Genomic DNA, 23,718 nt, shown 5'->3' with positions numbered 1-23,718 from the left:
GAATTCATTGGTAAGGTTGCTCCAATGAAGAGTCGCAATGACCAACAGCTTGTTTCCCATGATATAAAGAGTAATTGGAGGTTTCCGTTTAAGTCTCTACTCATGAGCAGGCAGCTGGTGGATTATATTGTGTTAAATAGTAGCTTCTGTGATTTTGAAGCTTTTTTATGTTTTGAACTTGCTTAAAAATTTTCCAATTCCTGTTTTTTTTGGGTTTTTTTTTTTTTTTTTTTGGGTTTATAAATCATTGAAGTTTTTGTTGTATAATTGCTTAATTGGGTAGTCAGTATGTTGCATGTTGTGATTCTGATCATTTGGTTAAAATTCTTGCGGGCTTGTCTTTTTTGCACTTATTTTGATTTACACATGCTATTGCTTAATTGGCTTACAACCCTCAGAATCTAAGCATTATATGCTACCAATGAGTTATATAAAACCTGGTCAATTTCTATTCTACCTGTTGAATATTATAGCAAGGTCCAGTGTTTCACTGGTATTCGATTGTTTCTTATAAACGACCTTGCTTGAGTTTCTAATTTTCTAATTTTCTATCAATTGAAATTTTACTTTTTGGACATGTTTTTAGTAAATTAAGCAATTTTTTATTATTATAAAGAATTATTTAAATTATTGATCACTTTATGTTCCAACATGCAATTGGGACTTCTATACTTCAGAGTTCAAACCGTTCATTTTTGTAGTTATTCTAGTAGTCCGGTTTTCAAAATTGAAACCAAACATTGCCTCCTTCGTCTTTGAGCTCGTGTTTGCTTTGTAGCAACTAGCAGCCACTATATTCACATTAACTTCGTCAGAGATCCAGGCCTCTGTATGGGAAAGCAAGAAAAGTTTGATATGTAGAGGCAACAAATATTTGATAACTGACTTCTTAATGCTACCAATAATGGTCATACATATTGTGGAGGTTTTTTCCCCGCACACTCAGCTCATTGTCCTCTTTGGGGAGCCAAGCCCGCAAGGATTTGTCCTCGTCCCCGAGTGTGGTCTTTGGGATTTTCACCTCTTTGAGGCTTGACACCCTTAGTCCCACATCGGTTAGAGAAGCGCCATGCGCATGCCTTATAAGCCCTTGGAGCAAGGCATGGTGTACCACTCATCACACATGTGTGGCTGAGTGGTACACCATGCCTTGCTCCAAGGGCTTATAAGGCATGCGTGTGGCGCTTCTCTAACCGATGTGGGACTAAGGGTGTCAAGCCTCAAAGAGGTGAAAATCCCAAAGACCACACTCGGGGACGAGGACAAATCCTTGCGGGCTTGACTCCCCAAAGAGGACAATGAGCTGAGTGTGCGGGGAAAAAACCCCCACACATATCATTTTGTTTCATTATGGCTAAGCAATACTTAAGAGGAGAACCCATGATCGGGAATTATGTGCCATAGAATGTAGACATGGGTATCTTACCAAGTCAACAGAAGTAGTTTATATTTGTAATATTTAATTGAAATTATGAAAAAAATAAAAAAGGGAAAATACTAATATGTCTAACACATCCTTCTAATCTATATTTCCAAATTTTTTTACTAAAAGTTAGAAAAGAAGCGGGACATTACTTAAAAGTTACAACTTATATTTTATCTTAAACCTTTACATCGTATCTTGATCTATCTAGGCAGTTTATATTTGTAATATTTAATTGAAATTATGAAAAAAAAAGGGGGGGGGGGGGGAATACTAATATGCCAAATGTTTGATAAAATTCTCAAGTGAGTGTTTTGTCTTTGTTTGAGTTATGATGAGCACGAAAATTTGGGGTTAGGCATTTATAGGGTTGTTCATCATTTTGGAAAAATTGATCATTAATTTTCTTTTAGTTGATCTTGTGCCCTTTTATCATGCCCATTGCTCATGGCATAGTCTTGCATTCTTGCATGTGCATTTTTTTGGTTTGTATGTTTGTACTCATCCGTACATATCTTGATTAGCTTGTTCATGCATATCATACATTCATTCCCATATTAGTCTTGTTCTCCTTCTTCTTCATCCCTTTGTCATTTGTGACAAAAAGTGAGAGACATCTTTAGGCAACTCTTATCATTTATTGTATTGCGGGAGAGCTGCATATATAAGGGGGATAAGATATCTTGACACTTGTTGTTTGTCTTTCGTATATATTTTTACTTGTATGGTGCTTTGGATTATCTTTTGGTATTTATGTTTTCTATGTCTCATTTGCATTGTATTTGTATTTGATTGAACTTGCATCTTATCCATAGTTGATTTACTTAATTGCTTGCATATTTGGATGATTATTACTTATTTTTTTGATCATTGTAGCCATATTCTTTATGGTTGTTGGTTGTTTGGTCAAGTTGCTTTCATGCATATCTTTTCATATCTACTTGATTGCATTGTACTTGTTTCTTATTTCCTACTTTTATACTTGCTTTAAACTGTACGGTTTAACATATCTTGTGCAAGTGTTTCAGGTGCTTAGTTCTAAGTTCAAGTTTGGTCTCAATCTTTAGAGTTTAAGTGTGAGTCTTTTGTTGGTTATAGGTTTCTAACTCACACTTAAGTCTTGAGTATGTATTCGGGATGTTTTGTCACAGAATAGCCAAAATGAGAGATTGTAAAATCCATGTTTTTGTTGGCTTAATTTCTTGCCAAATTTATTTGTAGTTATTCTTTCATTTTAATGTATCTTTTTGGGACTTTAATGTAATTTAGGGACTTGAGCCTCTCCTTAACATTGGAAAGCTGCATCAATTAGAGATCTCGCAACTTGGAGGCGACATACATAGTCCACGAGTGACACGTGGTAGAAGATCTAGAGAGACTGCTAAGGTGACCATCTCGCGACAAAAAGCTTGTGATAAGGCTGCAAAATGTCTGCTGGTAGTTTGCTTTGTTCATATCCTGATCTTCCTTTTAGCTCACATCATATAAGCCAAGAATTACACCCTTTGCATGTGTGAACAGGAAATAAGTGTGTGAACTAAGCTTATAAAAATAAGAAAGAGCATTTTTTTCATCCTAGCCCTTTTGTATGTGAGAGAGTGCCTTCACCTAGAGAAACAAATCTATTTATCCTCTCTTATCCTTTTCTCTCTCAAATGATATATCCTTGAGAGAAATGTGTAACCTTCACCTCCATCACCAAACCTTGAGTGTTGTGAGTTTGTTTTAGGGCTAGAAACTTAGTGAAACCAAATCAAATCCAAATCCTTTGGTAACTTTCCGTTGGCAACTCAACGATGGTGACTCCAGTAAACTAGATGAAGAAAAGACTTGACGAAGTTGGTTGCTAGTTGGAGCTTAGAGGGCTCCATTACATAGGGAGATATAGGCTTGGGGGATTTATAGTTACCCATGTTTTGCAACTATTAATGCTGGTGAAGTTTTTCGACGAGTGGTTGACGAAGAGGTTTTTTTTTCTTTTTTTCCTTAGTTGATCGGGTTTTCCTCTTTGAAAACACATCTTGGTGTTTTCATGTGGTTTGTTTTATTTTCCGCATTTTCGTATTGTTCTTTACTTGCTCTAGATTGTTCTTTATCTTGCTTGCAATATGAAACTTGGCTAAACATGTATATTGAAACTAAGTTGTTAGTTTAGTATTAAAAGTGATTAAGCCGTAAAACTTTGTCTTAAGGGTTCTAAAAATCTTGCTAGAGTTAAAATATCATATTTCAAAAAGTCTTAATCTTGCAAATTCGAATTGTTTAGGATTGATGTGGGATAACAGTCCTATGTGATCACACGATCTGGCTCACGATTCCATACCTACCCAAAAAAAAAACCCACATTTTTAGTCCTAAATTGAAAAAGGATTTCAAAAAAAATAAAAGTATAGAATTGAAATTTTATAAAATTATGGCATGAGAATTATACTTAAAAGTTAAAACGATAACTTTATGGGTCACTAACCTAAAAAATTATATATATATATATATATATATATATTGTGGGGGGTAAAAGACTAATAGGCCCATTTCAATATTTATACTGGGCCAGGGGCCCAGCCCATGGAAAAACCCCTCCTCGGCCATAGGGAAATCCTCCTCGGATGGATATAGCTGAGGGTAAAAGAGGTAACAGATCACCGGTAGCGAGACTACGGATCGTTCCATAGGGCAGGGAAAGCACTAAAGTAGGGAGAGATAACAGAGAGAACGGAAGCGTCTAAGGGAAGACTGCCTTTATTGCATTCAATACCCTGCGCCTGACACAGCCATACTTCTCTGTCCTTACAACCACTCCCAACAACTGAAGGTAGGGGCTGATGGGACAAGTACCTACCCTAGGGACCCTTGTTAGGAGGAGGAAACGACTATAAAAAGGGGAGTAAAGAGAAACGAAGGAGGGAGACCTCCAACACACAAGAGGCACCAGAAAAAGCTCCTCGGATCTTGCCGAGGACCAAATTTCCTCTGTTAAACTCGGCCCTTGAGGAACACCCTGATGGTCGTCATTCACACACCTAAGCCCAGCTCTTTGGCCCACTCTCTACAAATTCATTGTATTGGGCTCACTGGTTTAAGGTTACGAGCATCTTGGACCTGGCCTGAAAAAACGTGCCCCTACATATACACACACACATATATATATATATATATATTAATACAAGTAACTCCAAAATTTATGATTTAATATTTATCCTTTAGTAAATAATAAGAATTAGATTATTAAATAAACCAAAGATAAATTTAAGTAATCGTAATTGAGCACGTTACAAGTCAAATGGGATGCATTTTCAAATTGTGATTAGTGTAACTTATATTCGAAAATCAAGATTGGATATTTAAAAACTCCCCGGAGAATTGCTTTTAATTACACTCCTAAATTTAATTAATCATAGACGCCATATTGAATCTCTCAATCCAAAGTTTAGACCTATAAATAGGTATGTTAAATTTTATATATGGACCTTTAATTCAACATCAAAATGGGTAGACACTAAAATAATTTTGTAAGGTAGCGTTTGGATACTGATGAAAGTATCAGCATCTGCGTTTTCACTTTTTTTTTTTTTTTTTTTTTTTTGAGAAGAGCATTAACTGAGTTCTAGTGGGTCCCGTGCGGTTCACGGGACCCACAAACTTCTTTTTTCAACAAAACTTTCATTAAAAATGGGTCTCACGGCACTATTCACGCATTTAAAAATTATTTTGCTACAGTGTTTTCAGTTTTCAATTTTTAGCAAAATAAGCGGTATCCAAACAGACCCTAAATGATGGTGATAGTTACACCATGTATGTATCGGACACAGAGCTAAAATCGTGTTTTCTAAAAACTCAATTAAGATAAAATTGTGTTTTCAAAACATAATTTTATAGGCTGTGTGTATTGAAGTGTGTAATATGCTGTGTGCAACAATAATTAGCCTATTGTAAAATTCTCCGATGACTTAATTTGTGCTCTAATCGCTCTTCTAGTCAAACCATGAGCTAGCCACCAACTAGTATCCATCCAATAAGCTAGCCAACATTGAACTGTGTTAAGGGCTCTTTTTGATTTTCAGGACTAGTGGCTCAATTTAATGAATTTATTAGGCACCCCACATTACATCAGCAAAAATAAAACCAAAAATTTTAAGAAAAAAAATTTATTGGACCATGGGCCGAAGTAGTTTAAGTCCCAAAAAAGTCCTAGCCTTAGGGACTTTTACATTTTTGAAAAAAATAAAAGTCAATTGTTCTTTATTACTTAAGACATATTTAGTTGATTGTAATGGACACTGTAATTTAACAGTTAATCTTATAGTTTAGCTATTTAATATTTTGATTATGTTTTTGTGGCGAGAATAAAATCTTGAAGCTTAATACTACACAAAATAGGATTAGAAGCCCAATCATTCTCCACTGCACAAATGTCTACTAGCTTACAGGTTGGGCTTGAAATGCCCATATATTCTTCATCTCACGAATTAGGCTTAAAGCCCACAACACTCCCTATCGAAGTTAAAGGCCCACCTCACAACTTTACTTCAAAATAAAAGCTTTATTTACACAAAAATTAGTCATTGACGGGAAAAAAAAAAAAAAAAAATTAAGAAAAACTTGAATCACCAGTAGTCTATTTCAACGCAGCCGTGCGGTGAGCACAGAGAGGACTATTCTTTCGCCTTTCACTAGTGGTCTATTTCACAATGCTATTTTAAAAAAAAAAACCAGTAAAACGACTGCCGACTCGGAACCCTAACTCGGAACCGTCTCTCTCTCGCCTCTCAGCTGCTGCTACTGCCGGTAAACCTCTCTCCCTTCTCTAATTCCACGGGTACTTCAACCTTTTGGTCCTGTTACTCTGTTTTGATTTGTAAATAAGAGAGAGGAGAGCTATGAAAGAGTTGGGTTTGTTGTTTATGATTATGTTTTTGATATAGCTTTTCACAAAAATGGGTTTGGTGTAATTTGTTTGAACATGGCTTTTTCTGAAATGTGTTCTTCTATATTAATTCACAGAGGCATAAATTTAGGATTTTTATTTTGTTCTGCTTTGTTTATACGATGTTACTGATACAGCAAGACCCTTTTTTTTTTTTTTTGTCATGTGATTTTAATTTTGTCTTATTATAAGCATATGTGATTAAATTGCTAAGCCATACTTGATCTATACAGATTTATTTATGTATTTATTTTCTTGTTCTTGTCCTTAACCTTAAAGTACTTACTTTTTATAAAATTTTATTGGTACAATCACCAGCCATGGCAGAGGAAGCAGGTATGTTTGTGGTTCCCCAAACCGTTGGCACTGTTTTATGTTGCAAATGCGGTATTCCAATGGCACCGAATGCTGCCAATATGTGCGTAAAGTGTTTGCGCTCTGAAGTTGACATCACAGAAGGTCTACAGAAGCATGTGATCATAATGCATTGCCCTGAGTGCAACAGCTACTTGCAGCCACCAAGAACTTGGATCAAAGCTCAATTGGAATCAAAAGAGCTGTTGACATTCTGTGTGAAGAGACTAAAGAATTTGAACAAGGTAAGATTGGTGCATGCGGAATTCATTTGGACCGAACCCCATTCAAAGAGGATCAAGGTCAAATTGAAAGTTCAGAAAGAGGTTCTTAATGGAGCAATACTTGAACAATCGTATGTGGTTGAATATGTTCAGCAAGAGCACATGTGTGAATCATGTTCAAGAGTTCAGGCCAATCCTGACCAGTGGGTTGCGGTAGTGCAACTACGCCAGCATGTTTCTCACAGGCGTACTTTCTTTTATTTGGAGCAGCTAATTTTGAAGCACGGTGCTGCTGCTTCTGCCATAAAGATTAAGCAGATGGAACAAGGTATCGACTTCTTTTTCTCTAACCGGAGTCATGGTGTGAAATTTGTGGAATTCATTGGTAAGGTTGCTCCAATGAAGAGTCGCAATGACAAACAGCTTGTTTCCCATGATATAAAGAGTAATAACTATAATTACAAGTATACATTCTCAGTTGAAATCTGCCCAATATGTCGTGAGGATTTGATCTGTTTGCCGCTCAAAGTTGCTGCTAGTTTGGGAAATCTTGGCCCATTGGTGATTTGCACCAAAGTGACCAACAGCATTGCTTTGCTTGACCCGTTGACCTTAAGGATTTCTTACTTGGATGCTGATCAGTATTGGAGGTTACCGTTTAAGTCCCTACTCACAAGCAGGCAGCTGGTGGAGTATATTGTTTTAGATGTGGAGATAATTTCTTCTGAAGTTAATGTTGGTGGCTCCAAGTACGTTTTAGCTGATGCACAAGTGGCCCGAGTGTCAGATTTTGGAAGAAATGATTCAATTTTCAACATAAGAACACATCTAGGCCATCTTTTGAACCCCGGAGATTTTGCCCTTGGTTATGACTTATATGGGGCTAACAGTAATGATATTGTGATAGAGAAGCACAAAGGTCTAGTCATCCCTGAAGTGATTCTTATAAGGAAAAGCTATGAAGAGAAGCGTCAGAAGAAGCGTGGCAAGCCTCGTGCCTGGAAGCTTAAATCCCTTGACATGGAAGTTGATGATAAGAATAGAACTGATCAAGAAAAGATTAACTTGGAGTATGAACTGTTCTTGAAGGATCTGGAGGAGAACCCTGAATTGAGGTTCAATATATCATTGTATCGTAATAAAGACTACCAGCCATCAGAGATGACATCTGTGGCTGATGGAGATGACGTACCTTCTATTCCGTTAGATGAGTTGCTGGCTGATCTTGATCTAAGCGAAGCAAAAGCAGAAGATGAAGATGATGAAATGAGGGAGTGATGACCAGAACCTTTTGATCCATTGTCCTACTCTCTCATTGTCCCTTCACAAGTTCACCACCACCCTTCTTCCTCCGTGTTTTAAACACAATGATTTAGGCATTTTTGTTGATGATTTTGTATGATTATATCTTGGTTGCTCTTGGCTCTTTTAAATATGCCGGTTGCTTTTGGGAGTTTTTACATCTTTTAGGAACAACCCTTTTCATATTGATGAAAAAGAACTACTTTGGATCTGATGGGTTGGTGGGGTTTTGTGTTTTCTGTGATGTTATGTTGTTTTATTGTGTTATTTTTCTTAGCATGCAAACAAGGACTAATGGGTTTGTGTTGTTAGTGTCTGTTTTTCTATGCATTATTTTAGGTTTTTTTTTTCATTTGGGTTCTTGTTGCGAGATTATATATAACAAAACAGATTGTAGAAATGTTGGATCTCAATTAGTATGATAATCTCTAAGCATTAATGAATGGAAATTTGAGCTGGTTATTGCATTCGATTGGTGCCCAAATTAATTATTGCTAACTTATATGGGAGCTTAGTAGGAACTGGGAAGTGTAAGTGTAAGGAATAAGCTTCTTATGGTGCTTATTTTCCCTCATTTTCTAGGTGACCAATCAGGTCAAAATGGTGTTTGTGTTGTTTCAGCTACTATTTAAAGGGAGAATAAAGTAAGACTGATCTGCCTGCATACATTGGTGAGTTTTGCTTCTGCCTAAATCTTTTGAATTGTGGTTTATCTTCTCAATCTTTTGAATTAACCATTGATGACATGCAGATACTGTTTGTTTGGACATTTTGCTTGTACTTCTTGATTAAAAGAAAAGTGAAAGGAAAACCATAAAACGTTTGTTCCTGAAGCAATGGTTAAAATACTTAGAATATTGCATTCTCTTCTATAAGCATTACTGATTATGGATAATCCTCTCCCTGCTGTAGGCAATATTATTACATGTTATATATTCCGAACCATATGAGGGAAACAAGAGTTATATCACTTAACCAAAGTACATGTCAGATTTACTTTGGTTAAGTGATATCCTTAGCAACAATCATCTGTGTGTGTGAAAAATCCAAGATACCAATGTTGAAGATATGAATTTAGGGTGTTTCACCCTCTATATTGTATACTCTATAAATTGTTGCTGGACTGCCACGTTCAAGTTACAATAATAATATTACCATACATCCAATCCATAGCAGTAGATGTAGTGTCTGAATTTGACACAGTTCTATTTGATGTTTTTCTTCCTTGCAAGGGAGCAAAAAAATCTAAGAAGTGAGAAGTGTAACATCTCTGATGAACACATAGCAAGAGCTCAAATACACGAATACTCTTTTGTTTCCTCTCTGAAGGACTTCATTCATCTCAGCACTGCCAATTCCTATTTCTCTGAGAAAAGTTTTGTTTTCTCAATCTCCTAAGAGGTCAGAATTCCAATTCACCCCATCTGTATTCCTTCAAATTCTCTGCCAAGTTTGAACTACATTTCCAGAAATCCCTGTAAATTTTTCAAGTTTTAGCTTCTCCAATTTCAGTATAAGAGTGAGTGTTTTGCTTTGCTTGCATTGAAGTTTCTTCTTCATCAACTTATTTGTGTGAATTTTGTAGCTTCAAACTGTAATTGTTATGGCTAGGGACACTTTGGTTTCTCTTTGTTGAATTGGAGAAATGTTTTGCCAAAATTAATAATTTTGAAGGGAAAGTTCAAATCTTTGATATAAGATGTATTTGTATTGTGAATTTGCTTTGATGGGTTTTGTTCAAGTTGATGATATGTGTCTTTTAGGCATTTGGATAAATGGGTTGTTGGATATGGAGTAAAAAGTGAAAACCCCAAATTTAGCTAACGTTTTTAGGGTTGAAAGGAAGTGGAAGTTGGTGGGTTTGGAATTTTGGAGTTTTAGAGGCCACTGTGTATGGATTCTATTTGATGAGAAATGCAACCGCCATCACATTAGAATTCACGGATCAATCTGGCGGATGTAAAAGCTCAGTCAGTTAGGAGACTTGGGCAAGGAAGGTTGAAGAAATATTTTTATTATTTGAGCAGATCGTTGAGTTTGAAGCTAAGCAAGGTGGAGTTTATATGTTTGATTTTGAAAAATGCTTATTATGCAAAAGTTCCACCACCGCCACCAATGCCTAAGAAGGAAGTTCAAGCAGGTACGAGTGATGGGTATCGGCAGAGCAGGCTCTGTCCTTTACTGAATGGGGCTGTTTTGCCATCCTCACCTCTAGAGGCACAGTCGGAAATTCTTGTTAGGCCAGTCGGGAAGGTGGGTTTTGCTTCCCACCAATTTTTGGTTACTTGTGATAATGTATTATTAGAAAATGGGGATTGTGATATACGGACAAAGACTCACAGAAAATGCAGAGTGTGAAGGAGAGGTTTTGCTTTCCAGCCCTGCTAAATTAACACAAATAAAGGGATCAACAGGTTGTTTAGTTTCTGTAGACATTAAAGATGAGAAAGAAGTATTAGCCAATTTGTCGATTAATGGGTTGGATGCTTACTTGAAAAAGTTGATCAAGTCCTGCGTCGAAATGGTAGGGGCAAGATGTGGGCGTGACTTGTCGAAGAATAATAGTTAAAAGCACCAGTTTGATGGGAAGCATTTCCCAATTTCATTGTTAGATCTCAAGGTGGCAATGGAGCTTAACCCACAGCAGCTTGGGGAAGACTGGGCATTTCTGCTGGAGAAAATATGTATACATGTATTTGATCAATAACATTTCTGGAGCAACTCTTGGTCTCTAATATGTGATTGATTTAATTACTGACTGGTTTGAATGGTCATAGACGCTTGACAGCTTTGCTTCGGTACTTATGATGCAGTAATTCTCATGATAACGTAATGCTCCTCCATACAAGTTCACCCAAATCAGGATATTTTCTGCCTTAAACCTCGTTCTCGATCCCAACAACCCCTTCTATTAGCAACCAGCCTGAATGTTGTTGAATGAAGAATCTTATGTTTGATTGCCTTGTTGTAACTTAGCTTAGTTTTGTTCTTTCTACCTATTTTTAGCTTTTTTGAATTTTTTTTTTTTTGGTAATTTACATGCATTGAGAATAGAATTTAAGATCAGTTTTGCAAGAATAATTTGTAATATGTCTAGCTCAATAGATAGGTAAAACTGCATGATGTAAAAGCTCGTGTATGTATTTTAAGACTTAAACTTTGTTGAATTCTTGATATTAACAATGCTTTCTCACAAGATTCTTCTTTATGTGTTTACTTCCAAATTTTGAAAGTGGCATTTCATTTTAAATGGTTTCTTCTAAACAACTGCGCACTTAAATTACAACTTCTTTTGAAGTTTCTCCTGTAAGGATAAGTTTCTCACAACCTTCATTACGGGCTCCCATCTATGCAAAGAATAGATTACATTTTTGTACTATTCAATCTTGGTCAAAAGATTTTGATTTCAAGGTTTTCTTAATTTTTTCCCTCAATGACTAATTTTTGTGTAAATAAAGCTTTTATTTTGAAGTAAAGTTGTGAGCTGGACCTTTAACTTTGATGAGGAGTGTTGTGGGCTTTAAGCCTAATTCGTGAGGTGAAGAATAACTGGGCATTTCAAGCCCAACCTCGAAGCTAGCAGATATTTGGGCTTTCTTTTTGTGGAGAATGATTGGGCTTCTAAGCCTATTTTGTGTAGTATGCGTCAGGATTTTATTCTCATCCTGAACAATGGACTCTCATTTTTTCAAACATGTAAAAGTCCCTGGCCTTAGGACTTTTTTGTGGTTTCTTTGGGACTTAAACTAGTTCGGCCCACGGTCCAATATTTTTTTTTTTTTTTTTTTTTTTTTTTTTTTTTTTTTTTCTGTTGCATTTTTTAGCTGACGTAGTGTGTTGGGTGCCGGGGGGGGGGGGGGGGGGGGTGGGTTGGGGTGCCTAATAAATTCATTAAACTGAGCCACTAGGCCTGAAAAATCTAAAAAGCCCTGAACACATTTCAATGTTGGATAGCTTATTGGTGGATACTAGACGGTGGCTAGCTCGTGGTATGACCAAATGAGCAGTTAGAGAGGACAAATTAAGCCCTCAGATACTTTTATAATAAGCTAATTATTGTAAAAGTTTTATGCTTTCGGCCACAGTCCACGGATACCCCTACTGAAAATTTTTACACTCAGCTTCCAGACCTCTGTAAAGTTGATAGGCTTGACCATGAATTCTAACAAGCAAAATGCTAATTCATTGTACTCATTATGCTCAGCACATGTTCGGCTACCTACCCAGTATTGCACTTATGATGCTAACTATATATCCTTGCTACATAATTTGGACTAATTTTTACAGTGAAACTCCTTTAAACTCTCCTTCTTCATTGGAAGTAGATTAAAAGTTTATGGATAGAACAACATTAGTTAAATCTTGATGAACCAAGAATATATATATATATAGTATAAGCAAAAAAAACCCCGCATATAAGACGAGGACGCTATGGTTCCTATAAGACGAGGACGCTATGGTCCCTATAAGACTTAGTGAAACGGCGCGTTTTACAGGGCTATCCTTTTATCGAAAAAAAAAAGTATAGCGACGTCGCTTTACTTTAGGGGTTACAAAATTATAAACTGTTGTTTTCAGTTTTCACATAATCTAACTCATAAGAACACTTGACTCTCTTTGGCCTCTCAGCTGCTGCAACACCTAACCCCCTGCCAGTTCGCCGTAACACCGCCGATAAGTTTCATAGTCAGAAACAATGTAAAGCATTTCTTTGGTGGAAAAAGTTATTTGCTTTTCTTTTTTTTTTTACATGGAAATCAATATCAATTTTATTTGCATTACATTTTGATTTTAGTTAATCTATGTGGGTTGTAGTTTGCTTAACTGGTAAAATTTCTGATAGTTGTATAAGAGATCTAGGATTCAATCCCCGCCTACATCAAGAATCAATTATTGTCTTGGTTTGATGATAAAAGAGCAATCATTAAGGGCATACAGATGGAAAGAATGGAAAGACAAAGCAATAAAGAAACTAGTTCAATACAAACTATACATATGAAGTTGGACATAGAAAAAGAAAAAGACATAATAAGGAAGGAAAAAGAAAATGATAGCTTGGTAAACTTAGTCAACAAAGAAGAGAAGGATAGTTCCAAGAAGAGTAATAGCTTAAAGGAAGAAATTGATAGAAGACTAAAGTCAATTGAAAGATCTATGGCATATGCCCAAGATTATGGTTTGTTAGAATTAGCTAAAAAGACCATAGATTAATACTCTCTGAAAATAAAATAAATTTTATTCTCAAAAAAAAAAAAAAAATTGTTTAGATTTTGCCTCTCTGTTTAAGTTTGCATAGGACTGTTATTCCACATGGATCCTAAACAATTCGAATTTGCAAATTTTATTCTTAATTATTTGCTATTGGGCCTTTAATTTTGAGCCCAGCCCGGTGTCTTTACTTTACTAAGTCAGCCCAGAGACCCAAACCCATTAATTGAAACCCAAAAAAACAAAAACCAAAAAATCATTTGCTTTCAGTGTTTATTTATTATTGCCCTAATAACTCAGCGGCCCCAAATCGAGGGAGACATAGAGAAAACTCACCGCTAGCTACGCCAAAAGGTTTGATTTTTTTCTCTTTCAAATTTTTTTTTTGATTATTTGATTTTTATTTCTCAAGATTTTGTGGCTTTTTTTCGATTTATCTCAAACAGAGCAACAAGACCAACAAACCACAAAATTTGAGATACATCTATACATAGCCACAAAATATTGACAAACTAAAAAAAAAAAAAAAACCAAACCTCGTATGCTTTTGACGTAGCTAGCGGTGAGTTCTCTCACTAATGGCTCCCCTCTCTCTTATTTACAATCAAAACAGAGTAACAAGGTCAAACAAACCACAAAATTTTAGATACATCTATACGTAGCCACAAAATCTTGATAAACTAAAATTAAATAATAAAAAATTAAAAAGAAATAAAAATCAAACCTCGCATGCTTTCAACGTAGTTAACGATGAGTTCTCTCTTTCTCTCTCTCTATTTGGGGCTATGGAGTTATTAGGGCAATAATAAATAACATTGAAAGCAAATTTTTTTTTTTTTTTGTTTTCTTGGGTTTCATTTAATAGATTTGGGTCCTTGGGCTTACTTAGTAAAATAAAGACACAGGGCACTAACATTTGGGGCTCATTATTAAAGACTCAATAACAAATAATTAATTGTTTGTGATTTGTTTAGACTCATATTTAATTGGTGAGAAAAGTACCTTATATGTCTCTCTCACAAACATTTTTTAAATTCTTCTTCTTAAAAAGTCGGTGTTCAATGAATGAAATAGGTAATACACCGCATCTCTCCAACAAACCTTTTTAAGCTATGCTCAAAAGAGCAAAAATATGTAAGAGCCAATGAGTATGTATGCTCAAAGGAAAACGTTTGTCAAAGACATCTATCTTATATGCACTTATATCATGAATGTGCTTCAACTTCTATGCAAAAGATTCTACTTCAATATGTATCTCTCTTTCTTGTTCTAAGTTTCTCAAGTGTCTATGTGAGAGTTACATACTCTTTACTTTGTGTTAATGTTGGAGATTGTCAACTTCATTGACCATCTTTGTATGAATTGAATGAATAAGTGCTTTATATAACCATACATCTTTTGATAGACTTATCTAAATTTTCACTCACACACCACATACAAGTTAATAGTTCTTGTAGTGCATTATCTCATTTGTTTGATTGTACTAGATCAAATATGTTGTGATTGTTGTTGATCTTGTCTTGGAGAAATCAAAACGTTTTAAGTCTTGTTTTAATGTTTTTAAAGTGCCCTTAAATGTTTGTTCAAAATTTGTTTTCAAACCATGTGTTTTGTGCTAAAAAACAAGTGTTTTAGTGCTTTCACATCCATTTTGTGACTTGGTGTGACCTAGGTCCAATTTATGAGCTCAAAAGTATTTGATCACTTGAAAGATAATGATTTGGTGGCCTATTGGTGACCTATAGGTGACCTGGTCGTGTTCTAGAAAAATTAGTTTTTAAAAAGTGACACAAAAACATGTTTTTCACTTCTATTTTGTCTCCTTTTTGTTCCAAGTCACCCAAGCTTGACATTTTTTATTTTTAATAACTCATAATTCCTAACATCATTTTAAAGTATTTCTAATCTCTCTCTCTTTTTTTATTTTATTTTATTTTTTATGGGTTTCATTTTAAAGAGTTAGAGTTCATTTTTTGAGATGTTGGGTTTCTTGCTTAAAAACTTCATATTTATGGTAAACCTTTTGATTTGTTTGGTGTGTTATTGTTGGATTTGAGTTGTTTTTGGCCCTTTGAGATATCTTTGCATGTATTTAGGCATGTTTTTCATGTGTTTCCCCATTGTTCATATGTTGGTTTATACTCTATGTATACCAAATGTTTGATAAAATTATCAAGTGAGTGTTTTTTCATATGTATGGAATCGTGAGTCAAATAGCGGGATCGCATAATAGAACCGTTGTGCCACATCGATCCTAAACAATTTGAATTTGTAGGACTGTGACCTTTTTCTTTTATTATTTGTTGTTAGGCCTTTAATTTTGAGCAAAAAATGTTACTGTCCGATGTCTTTATTTTACTAAGCCAGCCCAAAGACCCAAACCCATAAAATGAAACCCCAAGAAAAGAATATTTTCTTTCAACATTATTATTGCCCTAATAACTCAGTAGCCCGAAATAGAGAGAGAGAGAGAGAACTCACCGCTAGCTACGTCAAAAGCATACTTGGTTTGATTATTTTCTCTTTCAAAAAATGTTTTTTTATTTTTTATATTTCATTTAGTTTCTCAAGATTTTGTAGCTTTGTATTGATGTATGTCAAATTTTGTGGTTTGTTTGGTTATGTTAGTTTGTTTTGATTGTAAATAAAAGAGAGAGAGAGAGAGAGTTATCAAAGAGTTGGGTTTGTTATCTATGGATATGTTTGTGTTAGAGCTTTTCACAAAATGGGTTTGGTATAATTTGTTTGAACACGACTTTTTCTAAAATTGGTTCTTCTAGAGTAATTCATAGATGCAAAAATTTAAGATTTTTTTTTTTTTTTAATGCAAATGAGCACATTCATGTCCAATTATTTATGATGTTACTGATAAAGCAAGACCATGCTTTTTTGGAAATTGGTTCTTTTAAATTTCATTCATAGATGCAACAATTTCAGATTTTTCGTGCAAATATATGAGTTGGTTGTTAACAAAGTTGTTGAGTTCTTTGGAAATTTTGTTAAATATGGTTGTGATCTTTTAAAGCAAATTGATTGGTGCATTAACTCATTCTCATCTAATTTGGTAATATCTAACTATGTAGGTGGTTAGATGCTGAAGGCAATAATTTTGATCTATACAGATTTGTGTATGTATTTATTTAAAAGTCATACTTGTTTTTGTCATTCTTGTCCTTAACCATAAAGCACTTACTGTATAAATCTGTATAAATCAAGTATGGTTTTGCAATTTAATTACGTATGCATATAGTAAGACAAAATTAAAATCACATGACAAACGTCAACTGTAAAAGAAACAATTGGTTCCCCTACATGGCTATTTTGCGACTTTTATTTTTAATTATTTGCTATTGGGTCTTTAATTTTGAGCCCAGCCCAGTGTCTTTACTTTACGAAGTTAGCCCAGAGAGCTAAACCCATTAACTGAAACCCAAAAAACCAAAAAATCATTTGCTTTCAGCGTTTATTTATTATTGCCCTAAAAACTCAGCAACCCCAAATCGAGAGAGACAGAGAGAAAACTCACTGCTAGCTACGCCGAAAGGTTTTAATTTTTTTCTCTTTCAAATTTTTTTTTTTGATTATTTGATTTTTGTTTCTCAAGATTTTGTGGCTGTTTTTCGATTTATCTCAAACAAAGCAACAAGACCAAACAAACCACAAAATTTGAGATACATCTATACATTGCCACAAAATATTGACAAACTAAAAAAAAAAAAAAAAAAAAAAAAAAAAAAAACTAAACCTCGTATGCTTTCGACATAGCTAGCAGTGAGTTCTCTCACTATTAGCTTTCCTCTCTCTAATTTACAATCAAAACAAAGTAACAAGGTCAAACAAACCACAAAATTTTAGATACATCTATACATAGCCACAAAATCTTGATAAACTAAAATAAAATAATAAAAAATAAAAATCAAACCTCGCATGCTTTCAACGTAGCTAACAATGAGTTCTCTCTTTCTCTCTCTCTATTTGGGGCTGCTGAGTTATTAGGGCAATAATAAATAACGTTGAAAGCAATTTTTTTTTTTCTTGGGTTTCATTTAATAGATTTGGGTCCTTGGGCTTACTTAGTAAAATAAAGACACAGGGCACTAACATTTGTGGCTCATTATTAAAGACTCAACAACAAATAATTAATTGTTTGTGATTTGTTTAAACTCATATTTAATTGTTGAGAAAAGTACCTTATATGTCTCTCTCACAAACATTTTTTAAATTCTTCTTCTTAAAAAGCCGGTGTTCAATGAATGAAATAGGTAATACACCGCATCTCTCCAACAAACCTTTTTAAGCTATGCTCAAAAGAGCAAAAATATGTAAGAGCCTATGAGTATGTATGCTCAAAGGAAAACGTTTGTCAAAGACATCTATCTTATATGCACTTACATCATGAATGTGCTTCAACTTCTATGCAAAAGATTCTACGTCAATATGTATCTCTCTTTCTTGTTCTAAGTTTCTCAAGTGTCTATGTGAGAGTTACATACTCTTTACTTTGTGTTATTGTTGGAGATTGTCTACTTCATTGATCATCTTTGTATGAATTGAATGAATAAGTGCTTAATCTAACCAAACATCTTTTAATGGTCTTATCTAAATTTTCACTCACACACCACATACAAGTTAATAGTTCTTGTAGTGCATTATCTCATTTGTTTGATTGTACTAGATCAAATATGTTGTGATTGTTATTGATCTTATCTTGGAGAAATCAAAAGTTTTAAGTCTTGTTTTAATGTTTTTAAAGTGCCCTGAATGTTTGTTCAAAATTTGTTTTCAAACCATGTGTTTTGTGCTAAAAAAACAAGTGTTTTAGTGCTTTCACATCCATTTTGTGACTTGGTGTGATCTAGGTCCAATTTATGAGCTCAAAAGTATTTGATCACTTGAAAGATAATGATTTGGTGGCCTATTGGTGACCTGGTCGTGTTCTAGAAAAATTAGTTTTTAAAAAGTGACACAAAAACATGTTTTTCACTTCTATTTTGTCTCCTTTTTGTTCCAAGTCACCCAAGCTTGACATTTTTTATTTTTAATCACTCATAATTCCTAACATCATTTTAAAGTATTTCTAATCTCTCTTTTTTATTTTAATTTATGGGTTTCATTTTAAAGAGTTAGAGTTCATTTTTTGAGATGTTGGGTTTCTTGGTTAAAAACTTCAAATTTACGATAAACCTTTTGATTTGTTTGGTGTGTTATTGTTGGATTTTAGTTGTTTTTGGCCCTTTGAGATATCTTTGCATGTATTTAGGCATGTTTTTCATGTGTTTCCCCATTGTTCATATGTTGGTTTATACTCTATGTATACCAAATGTTTGATAAAATTCTCAAGTGAGTGTTTTTTCATATGTATGGAATCATGAGTGAAATAGCGGGATCGCATAATAGAACCGTTATGCCACATCGATCCTAAACAATTTGAATTTGTAGGACTATGACGTTTTTCTTTTATTATTTGTTGTTGGGTCTTTAATTTTGAGCCAAAAATGTTAATGTCCGATGTCTTTATTTTACTAAGCCAGCCCAAAGACCCAAACCTAAAAAATGAAACCCCAAAAAAAGAATATTTTCTTTCAACTTTATTATTGCCCTAATAACTCAGCAGCCCCAAATAGAGAGATAGAGAACTCACCGCTAGCTACGTTAAAAGCATACTAGGTTTGATTATTTTCTCTTTCAAAATTTTTTTTTTTTTTTTCTTCCATTTAGCTTCTCAAGATTTTGTAGCTTTGTATTGATGTATGTCAAATTTTGTGGTTTGTTTGGTTATGTTAGTCTGTTTTGATTGTAAATAAGAGAGAGAGAGAGTTATCAAAGAGTTGGGTTTGTTATCTATGGATATGTTTGTGTTAGAGTTTTTCATAAAATGGGTTTGGTATAATTTTTTTGAACACAACTTTTTCTAAAATTGGTTCATCTAGAGTAATTCATAGATTCAAAAATTTAAGAATTTTTTTTTTAAATGCAAATGAGCACATTCATGTCCAATTATTCATGATGTTACTGATAAAGCAAGACCATGCTTTTTTGGAAATGGGTTCTTTTAAATTTCATTCATAGATGCAGCAATTTCAGATTCTTCGTGCAAATATATGAGTTGGTTGTTAACAAAGTTGTTGAGTTCTTTGGAAATTTTGTTAAATATGGTTGTGATCTTTTAAAGCAAATTGATTGGTGCACTAACTCATTCTCATCTAATTTGGTAATATCTAACTATGTAGGTGGTTAGACGCTGAAGGCAATAATTTTGATTTATACAGATTTGTGCATGTATTTATTTAAAAGTCATACTTGTTTTTGTCCTTCTTGTCCTTAACCATAAAGCACTTACTGTATAAATTTGTATAAATCAAGTATGACTTTACAATCTAGTTACGTATGCATATGGTAAGACAAAATTAAAATCACATGACAAACATCAACTGTAAAAGAAACAATTGGTTCCCCTACATGGCTAATTTGCGACTTTTATTTTTAATTATTTGCTATTGGGCCTTTAATTTTGAGCCCAACCCGGTGTCTTTACTTTACTAAGTCAACCCAGAGACCCAAACCCATTTAACTGAAACCCAAAAAAACAAAAACCAAAAATTCATTTGCTTTCAGCGTTTATTTATTATTGCCCTAATAACTCAGCAGCCCCAAATCGAGAGAGATAGAGAGAAAACTCACCGCTAGCTATGCCGAAAGGTTTGATTTTTTTCACTTTCAATTTTTTTTTTGATTATTTCATTTTTGTTTCTCAAGATTTTTTGTTTGTTTTTCGATTTATCTCAAACAAAGCAACAAGACCAAACAAACCACAAATTACAATTTCTTTTTTTTCTTTAGACATAAAAAAAATTATTAAAAAAAAAAAAAAAAAAAACGAACTTCATTGCCATATTATAAACAAACCACAAAATATTATTTCTTTAGATTTTGCAAGTGAAACTAACCCTTATAAATGGGTTGGAATAATTGCTAGATCTTCATTGCCATAATGTAGCCAAATTCTAAATTTGTTCTTCTAGTTTATATTATCATTTTATTGGAAAGATAAGGTCGAAAACTGGTCTTACATATCATACATTCATTCTCATACTGGTCTTGTTCTCCTTCTTCTTCATCCCTTTGTCATTTGTGACAAAAAGTGAGAGACATCTTTAGGCAACTCTTATCATTTATTATATTGCGGGGGAGTTGCATATACAAGGGGGAGAAGATATCTTGACACTTGTTGTTTGTCTGTCGTATATATTTTTACTTGTATGGTGCTTTGGATTATCTGTTGGTATCTGTGTTTTCTATGTCTCATGTGCATTGTATTTGTATTTGATTGAACTTGCATCTTATCCATAGTTGGTATACTGAATTGCTTGCATATTTGGATGATCATTACTTATTGTTTTGATCATTGTAGCCATATTCTTTATGGTTGTTGGTTGTTTGGTCAAGTTGCTTTCATGCATATCTTTTCATATCTACGTGATTGCGCTATACTTGTTTCTTATTTCCTACTTTCATACTTGCTTTAAACTGTACGGTTTAACATATCTTGTGCAAGTGTTTTAGGTGCATAGTTCTAAGTTCAAGTTTGGTCTCAATCTTTAGAGTTTAAGTGTGAGTCTTTTGTTGGTTATAGGTTTCTAACTCACAGTTTTGTCACAAAATTATAAATGGTTGTTTTCACTTTTCACATAACCTAACTCAGAACCCTCTCTCTCTTGCCTCTCAGTTGCTGCTACACCGACTGCCGGTTCGCCTAACACCGCCGGTAAACCTCTCTCCCTTCTCTAATTCCACGGGTACTTACACCTTTTAGTTCTATAACTTTGTTTGGTTCTATAACTCTGTTTGGGTTCTTCTAGATTAATTCACAAAGGCGTAAATTTAGGATTTTTATTTTGTTTTGTTCTGTTTATATGATGAACAAGGTATCGACTTCTTTTTCTCTAACCAGAGTAATGGTGTGAAATTTGTTGAATTCATTGGTAAGGTTGCTCTAATGAAGAGTCGCAATGACCAACAGCTTGTTTCTCATGATATAAAGAGTAATAACTATAATTACAAGTATACATTCTCAGTTGAAATCTGCCCAATATGTCGGGAGGATTTGATCTGTTTGTTGCTCAAAGTTGCCACTAGTTTGGGAAATCTTGGCCCATTGGTGATTTGCACCAAAGTGACCAACAACATTGCTTTGCTTGACCTATTGACCTTAAGGATTTCTTACTTGGATGCTGATTAGTATTGGAGGTTACCGTTTAAGTCTCTACTCACGAGCAGGCAGCTAGTGGAGTATATTGTGTTAGATATAGAGATAATTTCGTCTGAAGTTAATGTTGGTGGCTCCAAGTATGTTTTAGTTGATGCACAAGTGGCCCAAGTATTAAATTTTGGAAGAAATGATACAATTTTCAACATAAGAACACTTTTGGGCCATCTTTTGAACCCAGGAGATTATGCCCTTGGTTATGACTTATATGGGCTAACAGTAATGATATTGAGATAGAGAAGCACAAAGGTCCGGTCATCCCTGAAGTGATTCTTATAAGGAAAAGCTATGAAGAGAAGCGTCAGAAGAAGCGTGGGAAGCCTCGTGCTTGGAAGCTTAAATCCCTTGACATGGAAGTTGATGATAAGAATATAACTAATCAAGAAAAGATTAACTCGGAGTATGAACAGTTCTTGTAATATCTAGAGGAGAACTCTGAATTGAGATTCAATATATCATTGTATCGTAATAAAGACTACCAGCCATCAGAGATGACATCTGTGGCTAATGGAGATGACATACCTTCTATTCTGTTGGATGAGTTGCTTGTTGATCTTGATCTAAGTGAAGCAGAAGTAGAAGATTAAGATGATAAAATGAAGGAGTGATGATCGGAACCTTTTGATCCATTGTCCTACTCTCTCATTGTCCCTTCACAAGTTCACCACCACCCTTCACCTCCTCCGTGTTTTAAGCACAATGGTTCAAGCATTTTTGTTGATGATTTTATATGATTATATCTAGATTGCTCTTGGCTCTTTTAAATATGCCGGTTGTTGTTGAATAATTTATTACATGGCCAATATAGAAGTATCACAATTAAGTAGTAGCTTCTGCGATTTTGAAACTTTTTTATGTTTTGAACTTGCTTTAAAATTTTCCAATTCCAGTTTTTTTTTTTTTTTTTGGGTTTATAAATCATAGAAGTTTTTGTTGTATAATTGCTTAATTGGATAGTCAGTATGCTGCATGTTGTGATTTTGATCATTTGGTTAAAATTCTTGCGAGCTTGTCTTCTTTGCACTTATTTTGATTTACACATGCTATTGCTTAATTGGCTTGCAAACCTCAGAATCTAAGCATTATATACTACCAATGAGTTATATAAAACCTGGTCAATTTCTATTCTACCTGTTGAATATTATAGCAACGTCCTGTGTTTCACTGGTATTCGACTGTTTCCTATATACGACATTGCTTGAGTTTCTAATTTTCTATCAATTGAAATTTTACTTTTTGGACATGTTTTTAGTAAATTAAGCAATTTTTTATTATTATAAAGAATTATTTAAATTATTGATCACTTTATGTTCCAACATGCAATTGGGACTTCTATACTTCAAAGTTCAAACCTCTCATTTTTGTAGTTATTCTAGTAGTCCGATTTTTAAAATTGGAATCAAACATTGTCTCCTTCATCTTTGAGCTTGTGTTTGCTTTGTAGCAACTAGCAGCCACTATATTCACATTAATTTCGTCAGAGATCCAGGCCTCTGTATGGGAAAACAAAGAAAAGTTTGATATGTAGCGGCAACAAATATTTGATAACTGACTTCTTAATGCTACCAATAATGGTCATACATATCATTTTGTTTCTTTATGGCTAAGCAATACTTAAGAGGAGAACCCAAGATCGGGTATTATGTGCCATAGAATGTAGACATGGGTATCTTACCAAGTCAATAGAAGTAGTTTATATTTGTAATATTTAATTGAAATTATGAAAAAAAAAGGGGGGGAAATACTAATATGTCTAACACATCCTTCTAATCTATATTTCCAAATTTTTTTACTAAAAGTTAGAAAAGAAGCGGGACATTACTTAAAAGTTACAACTTATATTTGATCTTAAACATTTACGTTGTATCTTGATCTTCCTAGGTAGTTTATATTTGTAATATTTAATTGAAATTATGAAAAAAAAAAAGGGGGGGGGGGGAATACTAATATGCCAAATGTTTGATAAAATTCTCAAGTGAGTGTTTTGTCTTCGTTTGAGCTCCGATGAGCACCAAAA

At 34.2% G+C, this 23,718-nt stretch overlaps 2 protein-coding genes across 4 annotated transcripts in view; both read left to right on the top strand.

The window, feature by feature from the left end:
• LOC126705315 (diaminopimelate decarboxylase 2, chloroplastic-like) overlaps positions 1-23,718 on the top strand; it is a 104,224-nt gene that overhangs the window by 17,146 nt on the left and 63,360 nt on the right. The gene's annotated exons all lie outside the window — the stretch shown is intronic.
• LOC126705313 (uncharacterized) lies at positions 6,003-22,126 on the top strand. Of its 2 annotated transcripts, XM_050404211.1 has the most exons (3): positions 6,003-6,208; positions 6,666-7,844; positions 21,951-22,126. In XM_050404211.1, exons 2-3 carry the CDS (start codon positions 6,668-6,670, stop codon positions 22,118-22,120), a joined length of 1,347 nt encoding a protein of 448 aa, XP_050260168.1. In that variant the 5' UTR covers positions 6,003-6,208; positions 6,666-6,667; the 3' UTR covers positions 22,121-22,126. The 2 variants fall into 2 exon arrangements, with proteins under 2 accessions (XP_050260168.1, XP_050260167.1); XM_050404210.1 differs by lacking the exon at positions 21,951-22,126 and having other exon boundaries at positions 6,666-8,696.

Source organism: Quercus robur, chromosome 11 (assembly GCF_932294415.1).
Source record: "Quercus robur chromosome 11, dhQueRobu3.1, whole genome shotgun sequence".
NCBI lineage: Eukaryota > Viridiplantae > Streptophyta > Magnoliopsida > Fagales > Fagaceae > Quercus > Quercus robur.
Note: the sequence above shows the minus strand (reverse complement) of the source record. Positions and strands in the feature narration are given on the sequence as shown.

Bases quoted from the DNA above. Each gene is read 5' to 3' on its own strand.
- LOC126705313 (XM_050404210.1), top strand. From the start codon at position 6,668: ATGGCAGAGGAAGCAGGTATGTTTGTGGTTCCCCAAACCGTTGGCACT.